Source organism: Mesocricetus auratus, unplaced genomic scaffold (assembly GCF_017639785.1).
Source record: "Mesocricetus auratus isolate SY011 unplaced genomic scaffold, BCM_Maur_2.0 Super-Scaffold_4256, whole genome shotgun sequence".
Lineage (NCBI taxonomy): Eukaryota > Metazoa > Chordata > Mammalia > Rodentia > Cricetidae > Mesocricetus > Mesocricetus auratus.
In genome coordinates, this window is record NW_024429182.1 from 53,194,009 (window position 1) to 53,210,509 (window position 16,501).

General features: G+C 45.6%; 1 protein-coding gene across 5 annotated transcripts in view; it reads left to right on the plus strand.

Moving 5' to 3' along the window:
• The first annotated feature begins 6,540 nt into the window (after positions 1-6,540).
• The window catches only part of LOC101843260 (RNA-binding protein 14), a 109,333-nt gene continuing 99,372 nt past the window's right edge, over positions 6,541-16,501 (plus strand). The window contains exons 1-2 of one of the 5 annotated variants that reach the window (XM_021226942.2): positions 6,545-7,010; positions 14,484-15,948. In XM_021226942.2, coding sequence (XP_021082601.1) covers positions 6,674-7,010; positions 14,484-15,948 — 1,802 coding nt within the window. In that variant the 5' untranslated portion in view covers positions 6,545-6,673. Of the gene's footprint in view, positions 7,011-7,041; positions 7,139-7,182; positions 7,489-14,483; positions 15,949-16,501 lie in introns of those variants that run through there. The other 4 variants (XM_005064040.4, XM_040750028.1, XM_040750031.1 and 1 more) reach the window with 4 other exon arrangements.

Sequence of the window (16,501 nt, forward strand, 5' to 3'; positions counted from 1 at the left end):
CACCTCTTCATGATAAAGGTCTTGGAGAGAATAGTGATATAAGGAACATATCTAATAATAAAGTAAATATACAGTAACCCAAAAATCAACATCAAACTAAATGTACAGAAGCTCAAAGCAATCCTACTGAAACTAGGAATAAGACAAGGCTGTCCACTCTCTCCATATCTATTCAATATAGTACTTGAAGTTCTAGCTAGAGTAATAAGACAACAAAAAGAGGTCAAGGGGATATGAGTTGGAAAAGAAGTCAAACTCTCACTATTTGCTGATGATATGATAGTTTACATAAGTGACCCCAAAAATTCTACCAGAGAACTCCTACAACTGATAAACACCTTCAGTAATGTAGCAGGATACAAGATTAATTAAAAAAAATCAGTAGTCCTCCTATATACAGATGATAACAATCCACACACCTATGAACACCTAAAATTATAAAATGGAAAAAAGAAAGCATATTTAACAAATGGTGTTGGTATAACTGGCTATTGATATGTAAAAGAATGCAAATAGATCAAAATTTATTGCCATGCACAAAAATCAAGTCAAAATATATCAAAGACCTCAATATAAATCCATCCATACTGAACCTCATAGACAAGAAAGTGGGAAATACACTAATACATAGACACAAGAGACCACTTCCTAAATAGAACACCAGTAATACAGACACTGAGACCAAAATTAATAAACGGGATCTCCTGAAACTGAGAAGCTTCTATAAAGCAAAGAACATGGTCAACAAGACAAAATGACTCCCTACAGCATGGAAAAAAATCAACCCCCACATCTGACAGAGGACTGATCTCCAAAAAATACAAAGAACTCAAGAAACTAGACATCAAACTACTAAATAATCCAATTAAAAATGGGGTACAGATCTAAACAGAGAATTCTCAACAGAGCAATCTCAAGTGGTGGAAAGACACTTGAGGAAATACTTGTCCTGGAGCTTGTGCTGGAAAGGATGTAGAGAAAGGGGAACATTCCTCCATTGCTGGTTGAAGTGTGAACTTGTACAGTCACTGTGAAATCAGTATGGCAATTTTTATGGTAGGGATCAACCACAAGGGGGAACAGGAGGAGGAGGGAGGGGAAACTAGGATTGGAATGTAAATAATAAAAAAATGTTTAAAAATCTCACTGGACAGTGGTGGTGCATGCCTTAATCCTAGCACTTGGGAGGCAGAGGCAGGTGAAATCTGAGAACCCCTACCTTGAAACACACACACACACACACACACACACACACACACACACACACACACACACACACACACACAGAGTCTGGCTAAAGAATTCAAGATTCAAAGGTTGAGGTAGAATACTGTTTCCCAGAAACGCTGAACAGCATGCATACAACATAGCCTCTAGGAGCGAAGTCTGGGGGAAGGGTTGATCCAGAGTTTTGGCTCTTCAAACACTAGGTAATTAGTCTTCTCCTTCCACCATGTTGCTCCTGGGGAGCAAACTCAGGTCATCAGACTTGTTGCAAGCACCCCTATCAACTGAGACATTTCACTGGCCCTCAAAGGGTATTTAAATCAGGGTTTATTTTTTCCATAAGGTTCCTGGTATACAGGTACATAAAATAAGTAGTAAAATTAAACATTTACTAATAATTATGAAGTTTATTTTAAAACAATTTTAGTATATGTTGAGTGTTGTCTTCCCACCAGCCTGGTTCCAGAGCCACATCAGTCCCAAATAAACACACAGGAGGCTATTATTATGAAGCTGTTGGCCGTTTGCTTGTTTCTCACTGGCTATCTCTGACTTAAGTATTTAACCCATCTAAGTATTTCTCTTACCGGAGAAAGGTTCTGGACCTCTTACTTCTATGGCAGCTACATGATATCTGACTCTGCCTCTCTTTCCCAAAATCCTCCTTGACTCCTAGTCCCACCTATCTTGCTTCTCTATTGGCCAACAGTGCTTTATTGACATATACACAGGACTTCTCCATCAAGTATACAATTAACTTTTTTGAGACAAGGTTTCTCTGTGTAACAGTTCCCTGTCCTGGAACTCTCTTTGTAGACCAGGCTGACTTTGAACTCACAGAGATCTGTCTGCCTCTGCCTCCCCAGTGCTAGGATTAAAGTTGTGTGCCACCAATGCTTGTCCTTTTTTTTTTTTTTTTTTTTTTTTTTGGTTTTTCGAGACAGGGTTTCTCTGTAGCTTTGGAGACTGTCCTGGAACTAGCTCTTGTAGACCAGGCTGGCCTCGAACTCACAGAGATCCGCCTGCCTCTGCCTCCCGAGTGCTGGGATTAAAGGCGTGCGCCACCAACGCCCGGTCATGCTTGTCCTCTTTTGGCTTCCACCAGCACTACATGCACGTGGTACACGGACATATACAGGTAAACATTCATACTTTTAATATATTAAAGGAAATTTACAAGATTTAAGAGACTCCTCTCCAAGGTCTGTCTGTCTGTCTGTCTATCATCTATCCATCTATCATAGTGTCTCATGTATCTCAGATTATCCTACAACTTGGAATAATCTTCAGCTTGTGATCCTTCTGCCTCCTCCTCTTTCCCAGTGCTGGTATTACAGGGGTACACCACTATGCCCAATTTATGTAGTGCTGGGATGAAACATAGGCCATATGCATGTTAGGCAAGCACTCTACCAACTGAGTTACATCCCTGGCACCTCCCAACCCAAGGTGATTTAAGTGGTAAACAACTGCTAGGAAGGGAAACACTTTAGTGATGTAGCTGTCTGCAAGTTGGGTAAAGGACCATCTTGATGCCAATTTTTTGAATCATTACTCATTTGAGGGAGGGCTTTTCAGTAGTACAACTCCTCAAGAGTCACCTCTGTTCCTGTAACAAATAAACCTATGGGCTCAGCAATCTGTGTAGCACAAATTCTAATTGTTCTTTTTTCTTTTTTGATTTTTCAAGACAGGGTTTCTCTGTATTGTTTTGGAGGCTGTCCTGGAACTAGCTCTGTAGACTAGACTGGCCTCGAACTCACATAGATCCTCCTGCCTCTGCCTCCCGAGTGCTGGTATTAAAGGTGTGTGCCACCAACACCTGGTGTAATGATTCTTAATAATAAAAACTCAGAGTCAGATATTGGGGTTAATGCTGTGTTGGGGGAAGTCCTTCTGTGTATATGTTGTCTTACTTGTTGATTAAATAAAGTGCTGTTGGCCAATAGGGAAGAGCAAGATAGGTGGGACTAGGAGTCGAGAAGGATTCTGGGAAAGAGAGGCAGAGTGAGTCACAATGTTGCATATGAGAGAAGAGGTCGAGACCCTTTCTCCAGCAAGAGAAGACCACATGGAAATACTCAGATTAGCAGTTATGGGTTAATAATTAAGTCTGAGCTAGCCAATAAGATATCAAGCAAATGACCAACAGCTTCATAATTGATATAATGTCCTCTGTGTTCATTTGGGACTGGGACCAGGCTGGCAGGAAGAGTTCACATTACAATGCTGAAAATCAGAGAAGCAAAGAGGTCAGCCATTAGAGAGTTATTACCTCTATCAATGCTCAGAGTGAAAGGGCCTGACCGCAGACTGCATCGCCAGACTGCATCTGTCTCTACCAAACATCAGACTGAAAACGAGTTCCTGTCTCCTCCAATTATATTCCTCTTTAGTGTTTGGATCAAAGGCATAGGATCCCAAGTGCTGATATCACCTTTGTGTGAGCTCTGTTTCTCTCTCTCTTTTTTTTTTCTTTTTGGTTTTTCGAGACAGGGTTTCCCTGTGTAGCTTTGGAGGCTGTCCTGGAACTAGCTCTGTAGAGCAGGCTGGCCTCGAACTCACAGAGATCCGCCTGCCTCTGCCTCCCCAGTGCTGGGATTAAAGGCGTGTGCCACCAACGCCTGGCTCTGTTTCTCTTTTTCAGACTGATTTACTCTTGCATAGCCCAGGGTGGCCTTGAACTCACAGAGATCTGTCTGGCCCTGTCTCCCAAGAGCTGGGATTAAAGGTGCCTCTCTTTGCTGTCTGGAGTGAATAGTAGTCTTTCCAGATGGGAGTGACAGGTATTTCTCTGGAAGGAGGTAAAATTCACATTACCAACAGAACGTGTGTGCGTCCCTCCTGTTCAGCAGCTGATAGAGTAACTCTTGAAATACATGTCCTTGCTGTGAGGACCTCTTTTCCTTTATTAACCAGTAAAGGAGTGTGTTAAATATCACACTGCCTTTAACCCCAGCACTCAGAAAGCAGAGACTGGTGGATCTGAGTTCAAGGCCAGTCTGCCCTACATCATGAGTTCCAGGCTAGCCTGAGCTGTACATAGTGTTTGTTTCTCAAAAGCAAACAAAACAATAAAAAAGTTTCAACATATGAATTTGGGGGAAATTCAAACATTCAGATCATAGGAAATGAAAGTCACTGTTTCTCTTACAATATTCTCTCTCAGTAAATGCTAACTGCATGCTTCCGTTTGCTCCATGTCACTCTTCACTGCTTTCACAATGCACATCTACTCATGTACAGCAAGGACTCTAAATAGCCCCAGATATGATTACTTTTTTTGTTTGTTTTTGTTTGTTGAGACAGGGTTTTTCTGTGTGGCCCTGGCTACCTTGGAACTCTGTGGACCAGGCTGGCCTTGAACTCAAGAGATCTTCCTGCTTCTGCTTCCCAGTGCTTGGGATTAAAGGCACAAGCTACCATGGTGTGGCTTCTGACCGAATTTTATTCTACCATAGCAACACTCATAACACCACCATCTCCTGGATTTCGACAGTAGGGATATTATCCTGTGCAAACATTGCTCTCTATTTGTTTCTGCCCATCTCGAGAGCAGCCAAAACACTTACAGCCAAGAAGCTGTGCTATTGCTTCAGTTCTGCCTGATGTTCTCCAAACAGGTCCAGCTTCAGAGTAAGAGGCCATCATCCCAGTGATCCACAGAACCACACAACCCTTCTCCATTCTGCTCCATTAGTCACCGTGCCTGACTCCAGGCACATCGACTTTGTCTCTTCCTTGAACCAGACAGATTTGCTCCTATTCTCAGCTTTCTAGTTGGCATTATCCTTTGGCTACCTTAAGTCTTTATCACTATCTAAATACGATGTATTTTGTTTATTATCTATTGAATTATTGAGGAAGGGTCTTACTCTGTAGTTCAGACTGGCCTCAAACTTGTGACAGACTCTGTTTTTTTTTTTTTGTTTGTTTTGTTTTTTGTTTTTTGGAGACAGGGTTTCTCTGTGGCTTTGAAGGCTGTACTGGAACTAGCTCTTGTAGACCAGGCTGGTCTCGAACTCACAGAGATCCTCCTGCCTCTGCCTCCCGAGTGCTGGGATTTAAAGGCGTGTGTCACCAACGCCCGGCTGTGACAGACTCTGAAGTGCTGGAATTACAAGGATGAGCTACCACCATTGGCACTATTTCACTTATTGCTAGTCTTTCCCTCACTATAATATATAAACTCCAAGACAGTTGAGGTTGTCATTTTGTTCAATGCCTTCTACTTGGCACTCTCCATACGGAAGATGTGCAATAATATGGTGAGTGAAAATGTAGGCAGGTAGTTAATGAATTTACGCTTTTTGTTTTTTGTTTTTGTTTTTGGAGACAAGTTTTCCTCTGTATTGTTTTGGAGGCCGTCCTGGAATTTGCTCTGTAGACCAGGCTGGCCTCGAACTCACAGAGATCCACCTGCCTCTGCGTCCCGAGTACTGGGATTAAAGGCAGGTGCCACCACCGTCCGGCTGAATTTATGCCACCCACACCCAGTGGTTTTGTTTTTTTTTTTTTTGAGATAAGGTTTGTACATAGCTCTGGCTGACTTGGAACTCACTATGTAGACCAGCCTGGCCTCGAACAATCCATGCATCTCTGCCTCCAGAGTGCTGGAGTTAAAGGGGGTGTGCCAGCTTGCACGGCCCCCTCTTCGTATTTTTTTTAAGCTCCAACTTTTGGCTTTCTTAGAATGACTTTCTACTTTATGAAACATACTGTGAAAAACTTCATGCATACAATAAATAGTCATCTCTGTATTTCTCGATTGGAAAGTCCATCAGGTTTTAGCAGACGCTCAGTTTTCACTGTTCTGAGCCTTAGTAACCCCAAGTAATGTGCTTGCAAATAACGAACTAGGAGAGGCGCCTCTCTGGTCCCCTCAGACCGCCGAGTACAGTATCGGGTACAGATCCTAGACTGTTCTGGTTTTTCCCGCCAGGCCTGGCCTTCCGGAAGACACTCACACTGCCACAACGCTCGTGGCTTGGCTGAGGCAGCTGGAATGTTGGAGCTCTGAGTTCCCTGAGAGAACAAAGTTTTCCTGGAGGCCCTGCAGGCTTGCCACACCCCGGCCAAGGGACGCTCTGCCGACTAGGCCTTTGCCGACTCAGCCCGAGCGCGCTCCCTCGCCGCGAGCCCTCCTTTCCCCTCCCCCCGGCGGCGGCGGTTGGTCGCGCGCCTCCATGCCTTTTCCACCCCCTCCGATAACAAGCGGGCTCCAGGCCCTCCGGGATTGGCTGCGTCAAAGGGCATCTTCTGTCAACCTCTTTGATTGGCTGCTGTGGGTGCGGGATGCAGTCCCTAATTGGCTAGGTTAGAGCGCCTGCGCGGCGGGGTTCTCGGTCGCCAGCCATTCCTGTGGAGGACTGCGGGTCGTTCGGACCTTTTGCCTGTCGCTGTAGGAGAGATCCTGTCTCTCCCGAAAGGCGGCTACGGCGGCAAAATGAAGATCTTTGTGGGCAATGTCGATGGGGCAGATACGACGCCGGAGGAGCTGGCAGCTCTCTTCGCGCCCTACGGCACGGTCATGAGCTGCGCCGTCATGAAACAGTTTGCCTTCGTGCACATGCGCGAGAACGCTGGCGCGGTGCGCGCCATCGAGGCCCTGCATGGCCACGAGCTGCGTCCAGGTCGCGCGCTCGTGGTGGAGATGTCGCGTCCAAGGCCCTTGAACACTTGGAAGATTTTCGTGGGCAATGTGTCGGCTGCATGCACAAGCCAGGAATTGCGCAGCCTCTTCGAGCGCCGTGGACGCGTCATAGAGTGTGACGTGGTAAAAGGTAACGCGGGAGCGCGCTCGGGGGAGGGAACGCGCGCGGTGCTCTCAGCCTATTAGCCACGCCCCTTACTTAGGGGTTGGTCCTTGCGGTTGGGAATGGTGGGGAAGTGCTCGGGAGCCGGGCATAAGGTGCTGGGGGCGAGTTGGAGGCTACGCTCATCAAGTGGGAGGAGTCGTCTCTGGGCGGGTGCGGTGCCCCTGCGAGCCTCGGGGCTGGGGACGCGCCAGAGATCTCCGAGTGTGCCGGGTTGGAGCGGGGGTGTGTGTGTGCATTTCCGGGTTGCAAGGGTCTGGTACCAAACTGAAATTGGGAAATGATGGGCACCAGCCGGACCGTGAAGCGGGGAAGATTTCGCTTTTCGCCACTTCCCCACTTCCTCTCCAGACATCGGTCAGATCAAGGGAAGAGGGAAAAGGTGGGGACTAAAGCCCCTAGGCTTCTCTGGGGTTCCCTCCAGACGAATGCTCCCAAGCGGAAGGTAATGGGGCCCTTGGTCGTTTCTCGGGTTGCAATCTTTATTAGTATTGAGTGTCGTGGATCTGCTTGTGGGCACCAGAGGGGCCTTTTTCAAATACATTTGGCTTTTCAATATTTTGTGTGTTAGCACTGGTAGTTTTGTGCTTTCCAATTCTCGGCCCCTTCCCTTTACATCTTACCAGCTGGAAGCCTTGATTTTGTTTGTTTTTAATGCATGTGGAAGGGGGTTGTGTTATGAACCCTCCCAGGTAACCTTTACTTGCCAAGTTGGTGCCTCAGGGCACACGTGTTTTATAAGCTTGGTGAGGTTGCAAAGGGGTTTGTATTCTCTGGCTTTTGGGGACGTTGAGAGGCATGTGAAGTCTCTGTTAAACTTGAACTAAACAACATTTATTCAGTAGTCTTGCTTGAATAATTCTTAGGACATCTCCCTAGCTTTCATTGTCTTTGAGGAAATGTCATTTTGAGACCCCGTTGGCTTTCTCAAGTTGGGGTCTTATACCTTATCTTCTCAATGCTATTCTTTTTCGTTGGCAAGATTCTCTGAGACAACCCAGGCTAGTGTCTGTTTCACTGATCAGAGTTAACTTTGCCCTGTCATTTTCAACAATGCAACCTGGGAGTGATGTCCTGTTGTATTCCTATCTGCTCATGCCCTGTGGGAAATTTTGAGGCCAGAAAATAAATGTGGGTGTAGGTGTTTGCTTATTCCCATCAGAAAGTTCATTTGCTGCTATCCAGGAAAGTCACAACTTTTGGGACCGTTCCTTGTCTTTTCTATAATGGGGTGTTTAAAGGGTCCTAGGGTGTGCATTACTAGGAACAAAATTTTTAATCTGCATCGATACTGCATTCTGTTTTCCTCAATTCAGATTATATCTGGAACGAGACTTTCCTGCAGACTTTAAAGCAGATTGGTGCATAGATTTTTGCTTCTGTTTAGAGTAAAAAGTGGGTCTCAGTTTGTGGCTTGGCCAGGATGGGATATATGAGTTTTTAATGAGAGTTTTGTGTTTAGTTGACCTAGTTTCTTTTGTGGTTCTTAGGTAGGCTGGTTACTACAATGGAAATCTAGAATCCAGTACCTCAGGGTACAACCTCCATTGGAATTCATATGAATCAGCAAACTTTCCTCAGATGTAGACCAGTAACTTACTTGACTTTGTTTGGGACTGACATTAAGTGGTAGTGAGGATGATGTTTGATAATAACTTCACATGTGGTGTAGAACTCTAGGCAGATTCCCTGTGAGAGTTAGAGATTTTGTGCATTTTTTCCTTTTGGAAACATAATCATAGCAGAACTACACTCTAGACTGATATGACATAACCTCTATACTTTGATATAAAAGATTTGGTGAGGATTTGAATGTGTTTCCACCGATGCCATTCTCTTTTGGGGTGAAAAACTTTTAAGTTGGGAGTGGATAGAAGAGACTGGCTCTATGAATACCTTACTCATTTTTGGGAGGGTAGGTGAGGGTGGGCATTTGCTTGAGCTGTCAAGTCTTTGAAAAGTGCAAAAGCTTGATCTTACACAGAGTGACCAGGTCTGTTTTATTTCACAGAAAAAAAAAAAACATAGTTGCTTGGTTACTTGAGCCTAGGTATGGTTTGTAAAACAAAAATCTCCATAGCAACAATGATAACTATTCTCCACAGCTGTATACTGTAAGATATTCAAAGATGAACAGTTTCAGTCAGGAAGCATTACAAGTTTCAGGGGAGGTCTGAATGTCAGCCATTCTTTTCTGTACACAGCTTTGTAAATTTAAGTTGAAAGTATTTAGTCTTTGTTTGGGAAAACTCAGTTTCTAATATTCTCTTAGCTTTGGTGCTAGAGAGATTGTGGTGCCATCACACCATAGGAGGTCCTGAAAACATTACTTGCTAATTACCCCGCCCCCCCCATAGATTTTCTGTGTAATCCTGGAACTTCTCTGTAGAACAAGCTGACCTCGGACTCAGGGTTCTGCCTACTTCTGTCTCCTTACTTGATACTCTTAATGTAGTGATATGTCAGTGGTTTCTTTGGAGTGGTTCACCAGGCAAGTGGGTCTTTGGAGTTCTTCAGAGTTTTGGATCTTTGTTGTCCTAGTAGTAGTTGGTTTCTGAACATCTTTGGCAGTCTGAGGTCGACTGCTTATTGCGGTGAAACTTAGCCCTGGTGCAGTCTCATTAACTAGGTTACAGACTCCCTGGGCTTCTACTAACTGAGGTATGTCTTCAGCATGCACCCCCCCTTTAGGTTTGTTTTACTTTATGTATATAAGTGCCTGCATATATGTACATCCATGCCTGATGTCCACAGAGATCAGAAGAGGTTGTCTGATCCCTTGCAATTGGAGTTAGGGATGGATGTGAGCCTCAGTGTGAGTGCTGGGAACTGATTGTGGATTCTCTACAAGACCTGTAGAGCTGCAGGTCTTGTAGAAAATTCAGAAACCACCTCTCCAGTCCCTGTCCCTTTTTAGAGACTGTTTTATGCAGCCCAGGCCTGATCACAATTGTCTCTAACCTCCTGTGAGATACGTATGTATTTTGATGCCTACCTCACACTTCCTTCTAATAATAGACTTAGACATTTCCTGATAAAAGTTGACTATATTTGTATCAGAGCCCTTTCCTTATTATAGCTCATTTGGGCAGTCATTTGAATTACTCATTTGAAAGTACTGTTCTTTTCTCCTTCCTTTTTCCTCCCCCACCCCTTTTCCTTTCCTTTTTTTTTTTGTATGGGGGAGGGGTCAAACCAAGGTCCTTATACTTGTTATTTATACACTGTCACTAAGCCACATCCCAGTCTTGTTTTTTTAAATTTTGTTTGTTTGTTTTTTGAGACAGGGTTTCTCGGTATTGTATTAGAGGCTGTCCTGGAACTCACTCTGTAGACCAGGCTGGCCTCGAACTCACAGAGATTCTCTTGCTTCTGCCTCCCTAGTGCTGGGATTAAAGGCGTGCGCCACCAATGCCCAGCTAATTTTGTATTTTTTTAAGGTTTATTTATCTATTATGTATACAACATTCTGCCTCCATCTGCATGCCAGAAAAGGGCACCAAATCTCATTATAGATGATTGTGAGTCACCATATGGGTGCTGGGAATTAAACTCAGGACCTCTGGAAGAGCAGTCAGTATTCTTAATCTTTTTTTGTTTGTTTGTTTGTTTGTTTTTTCGAGACAGGGTTTCTCTGTGGCTTTGGAGCCTGTCCTGGAACTTGCTCTGTAGACCAGGCTGGTTTCCAACTCACAGAGATCCGCCTGTCTCTGCCTTCCGAGTGCTGGGATTAAAGGCATGCACCACCACCACCCGGCGGTATTCTTAGCCTTTGAGCCATCTCTCCAGCCCTTTTTTTTTGGTTTTTGTTTTTGAGACAGGGTTTCTCTGTGTATCCCTGGTTGTCCTGGAACTCACTCTGTAGACCAGGCTGGCCTTGAATTTATAGAGATCTTCCTGTCTCTTCCTCCCAGGTGCTGGAACTAAAGGTGTACTCCACCTTTTTTTGTTTTTGTTTTCAAGACAGGGTCTCACTATGTAGGATGAACTCAACTGTGTTTACCTGGCTGGCCTCAAACTCAGGGAGATCCAACCAAGTGCTGGGATTAAAGGTGTCCCTTCACCACTACCCTCCTTTGCTCCCTCAGTTCTTAAATCTCAAGTTTTTGATTTGTCACTTATTTTAAGCCCTCTTTTTTAAATTTTTTTTGAGACGGCCTCACTAAATAATCTAGGTTGGCCTCCAACCTCTGGTCCTCCTTACCTTTCCTCCTGATTGTTAGTATTACATGGCTGCTATCACATGCTGTGCAGTACTTGGTCTTTTAAACTCAAAACCACATCTAAGGTGTAGATGATGAGAGATGCAATTTCTTTTAAATCCATTGAAATTTTTGTCAGGTGTTTTTCTTAGCTCATTTTTTAATAGAATGATAAAGAAACAGGTGGGTGACCATGGTGGTGCATGCCTTTATTTTTTAAGATTATTTATTTATTTTTTGGTTTTTCGAGATAGGGTTTCTCTGTGGCTTTGGAGGCTGTCCTGGGACTCGCTTTGTAGACCAGACTGGTCTCGAACTCACAGAGATCCGCCTGCCTCTGCCTCCCGAGTGCTGGGATTAAAGGCGTGCGCCACCAACGCCCGGCAGATTTATTTATTTTTAAGTTATATGTATACATGGAGTCTAGAACTAGAGGACATTAGATTCCCTGAAGCTGGAGTTACAGGGAATTGTGAACCATTGGATATGGGTGTCTGGTACATGTTCTTAGCCACTGAGCCATCTCTTCAGCTCCCATTGTAGCCTTTAATTCCAGCATTTTGCGAGTCAGTCAGGCAGATATTGTTGAAGGCTAGTCTGGTCTATGCCAGCCAGGGTTATATAATGATGGGGACAACAGCGAGGTTCCCCTGTCCTTCATTAGTGTTGAGTGTCTCTTCCCACCTCACCTTCCTGCCCCATCTATCTACCTTTAAGCTCCAGTTAATCTTAATGTTTTCTTTTCATTTTGAGTGGGTATTTCTGCTTGTCATTGCATTTTCCTGGTACCTATGCCATTCCTGAGGTGAGTTCAGCCTTTTTTTCTCTTTCTTTTTTGGCAGTGTCTTTGTAGCTCTTGTTGGCCTCTAACTCATCTTCTGTTTCACCTGAGTGCTGGGGTTGTAGGCAAGCTTCATCACACCTGGTCTCTGTTTTTAAAGATACCTTAGACCACAACTGCTGTTTTTAGTTCATTGAACTCAAAGTGGAGATCAGCAATTCAGATACCCTATGACTATGTGGGAAGGAACGTTTACCCTTTCATAATTGTTAAAGAAAGAAGTCAGATTTTGGCCGGGGGTAGGGGGTGTCATTGTTTGAACCAGGAGTATCAAACTTGGTGTTCATCTTGTCCTTAAAAATTAAGCCAGACATAATGGTGTACCCCTTTAATCCCTAGGCCAGGGATAATCTCTGTGCGTTGGAGACTAGCCTTGTCTCTGTAGTGAGTTCCAAGACAGCCAGAGCTACATAGTGAGACCCTGTCTCAACCCCCCCTCCCCAAGAATATTTTATGTGTATGAATGTTTTGCCTGCATACGTGTGCCTACAAAGTTCAGAAGATGTGTGGAACTGGAGTTATATACAGGTGGTTGTGAGTCACCCATGTGGGTGTTGAGAACCAAACCTCGATCCTCTGTGAGAGCAACAAGTGTTCTTTACTGCCTATCCAACTCTCCAACCTCATGTTGTTATTTTATTGTATTAAACAGCTTTCAAGTTTATGTGACATGTTTTATTAGAGATGAAAAATAACATTCTCTAGGGAAATAAACCTGTGGTTGGTTTAGGTTTGAAGAACTGTCATAATTCTCCTATAGCCATTTAGACCTCATAAGGCATTTATGTCTTGTTGAACCTCTAACCTGAGGTCGGTAGGATAAATTTTTCCAATGGGGAATAAATGGTAAGTTCTGTAAGATCACCTAACAAGTCAGAGATGAAGGGTTCTAAACCTGGGCCTTGTAGTATATATAGCCCAGGACCCTTTACAGTATACTGTACTTGGCTTAAAATCCAGGAAATGACTTGTTCTGAAAGTTGGGGGGGCCTATGCAGTAATCTATTTTATAAAAATGGAGCCTTAGTAGTTCCATCCAGATAACTTTTCATTTCTTGAATTGATAGGATAGAGATTGAATCCTGGCTCTTGGATTACTTAAAGTTTAGTCACAGGTCCAAAATGGGGTTAGGGGCAAAACCTTATTTCTCAAGGACATGTTCCTTTCATTGTTCTTCACATCCTGCTGATGACACTATTACAATTTGTGGTATGGATGTTCTCAAGAATTTCGTCCCCGTTAAAGTTTTTCCCTATATTGTAGATGACTAGAGTTCTCAGATCAATATCCTGTCTTAGACTTTCTCCCAACATAATTTACTCAGGTGTTTAATGAGAGAGCCTAGGTAGGTGGTTGGTGATATTGCTTAGTCATGAACTGGCATTTGTGAGGTCCTTCCTATGCTCAGTCCCTGGCTTTATGGGCCCCCTCTCCCCCAAAAAGCAAGTGCCCCTTAAGGGTAAATCTGAAAAATCAGTAAACAGTCTTTTAAGGAGAAGGTATTCTACTGTCTTTTAAAGAGGAAATAGCAGAGGAAGCAGTGCAGACTTAGATTCCATTCCCATATCTTATTGACATACATAGGGTCTAGCTTCTGTCCAAGTTAACATTTTTAGTCATACTACACAGTCCTTCCTGTCCATGGACTTCTCAGGGATGAAACAAAGGGGCATGGAAATGCTAGCTGGGACTTTGGTCCTGGCATTAATACATTGATTTATAGCAAGCCACATATAAACTCTGAGCATGTGTGCCTAAAAGGGAAGATGATGGTCCTTTTTCCTGTTGCTTCACAGGATTGTTGAGAGGTCCTATACTTGAAGGTGCGTGTGAAAACTGGAAAGTAGTATGAAAGAGGGAAGGTTTCATAGGAGGAGTTTTATGAATGCTTGCTTTTTGCAGTCACTCTGTTTTTGGTAATTGGACTTAGATTGAGAATTGAGTCATGCCAAAATGTGAGTGTTTGTTTCTAGTGTTTTAAGCTCTTAGCTTTAGAGGTGAGTGGTAAGTAGTTATTAGATGTGCTTGAATTAGTAGTAATTGAGTGATCTCGAATTGCTTTCTGCGTTTGCTTGCTGGTTTATATTTATAGAAGCTGTGAAGATTTTTATCCTGTTTTGTAGTTCGCCTTTGCTTCTCCCTTTCTCACAGGAAGTTAGTTGATTGAGGTGGCAGGGGGACAAGGGAAGAAGACCATAGTCAAAGGTGACTGCTTGAGACAATCAAAAGCTTTGTTATACATCAGCTACATTTCATGGCATACTCATGTAGAGGAGGGTTTGGAGGCCTGGTTGTAGCTGGCAACAGCTGGGTGCTGTTGTGTGTCCAGTTTGGGACCCAACAGGTAGCATGCCCTGCCCCCCTAATTGCTAACCCTCTGTCTGCTGCTTTATCAGACTACGCGTTTGTTCACATGGAGAAGGAAGCAGATGCCAAAGCCGCCATCGCGCAGCTCAACGGCAAAGAAGTGAAGGGCAAGCGCATCAACGTGGAACTCTCAACCAAGGGGCAGAAGAAGGGGCCTGCCCTGGCTATCCAGTCTGGGGACAAGACCAAGAAACCAGGGGCTGGGGATACAGCATTCCCTGGAACTGGTGGCTTCTCTGCCACCTTCGACTACCAACAGGCTTTTGGCAACAGCACTGGTGGCTTTGATGGGCAAGCCCGTCAGCCCACACCGCCATTCTTTGGTCGCGACCGCAGCCCCCTGCGCCGTTCTCCTCCTCGAGCCTCTTATGTGGCTCCTCTGACGGCCCAGCCAGCCACCTACCGGGCCCAACCCTCAGTGTCGCTGGGAGCTGCCTATAGGGCCCAGCCTTCTGCCTCTTTGGGTGTTGGCTATCGGACTCAGCCCATGACAGCCCAGGCAGCCTCTTACCGTGCTCAGCCCTCTGTCTCCCTTGGGGCCCCATACAGGGGTCAGCTGGCTAGCCCTAGTTCCCAGCCTGCTGCAGCTTCCTCGCTTGGCCCATATGGTGGAGCCCAGCCCTCAGCCTCAGCCCTTTCCACCTATGGGGGTCAGGCAGCTGCAGCTTCTTCGCTTAACTCCTATGGGGCCCAGGGATCCTCCCTTGCCTCCTATGGTAACCAGCCATCCTCTTATGGCGCCCAGGCTGCCTCTTCCTATGGGGTTCGTGCTGCTGCTTCTTCCTATAACACACAAGGAGCAGCTTCTTCCTTAGGTTCCTATGGGGCTCAGGCAGCTTCCTATGGTGCCCAGTCTGCAGCCTCCTCACTAGCTTATGGAGCCCAGGCAGCCTCTTACAATGCCCAACCCTCAGCCTCTTACAGTGCTCAGTCTGCCCCATATGCTGCACAGCAGGCTGCTTCCTATTCTTCCCAGCCTGCTGCTTATGTGGCACAGCCAGCCACAGCTGCTGCCTATGCTAGCCAACCAGCTGCCTATGCTGCACAAGCCACTACCCCAATGGCTGGTTCCTATGGGGCTCAACCAGTTGTTCAGACCCAGTTGAATAGTTATGGGGCTCAAGCATCGATGGGCCTGTCAGGTTCATATGGAGCTCAGTCTGCTGCTGCAGCCACTGGCTCCTATGGTGCAGCAGCTGCCTATGGGGCTCAGCCTTCTGCCACCCTGGCAGCTCCTTACCGCACTCAGTCGTCAGCCTCATTGGCTGCTTCCTATGCTGCTCAGCAGCATCCCCAGGCTGCTGCCTCCTACCGTGGCCAGCCAGGCAGTGCCTACGATGGGACAGGCCAGCCGTCAGCAGCCTACCTGTCTATGTCCCAGGGGGCCGTTGCCAACGCCAACAGCACCCCGCCACCCTATGAGCGTACCCGCCTCTCCCCACCCCGGGCCAGCTACGACGATCCCTACAAAAAGGCTGTCGCCATGTCGAAAAGGTACTGTATGCCCCCCCTGCCTCAGCCCCCAGCTGGGGCTTAGGGCAAGGGGCTGAGGTTGGCATGGGAGGGAAACAGGAGCCATCGGCCCCTCCCTTGGTCTTCTATGGGATGTCCAAAGGTCACGCGGGTGAGTGTCTGAACATTTCTGGCCATCAAGGATTAGGTGGAGCATAGTGCTCAGTCTGGGGTGATACCAGCAACCTAGGGCCAGGAAACGTCACCATTCTAGGATAGCCTGTTGTACTATTGGAGCCACTTTCTGCAGGAATGACTCAGCTTTTCCCACTGTCTGAAGGATCTGTAAGCCCATTCCCTTGTTGTCCTGGTTTTGATGGGTAGATGTGAAAGAGTAGTCCTTTTGGCACTCACTGGCTGAAGGCAAGCTTATGAGGTGCGTTCACCCTGGGAAGTTGGGGACCCTGCTTTTCGTCCGTCGTTCTGTTGATGAACCAAGGTCTTTTTGTGCAGGGCCCATGAATGGGGATAGTTTGTTTGGGAATGTAGACCAAAATTCACTTTGAACAGTTTTTGGAAGGGAGAGCTTCAGCAG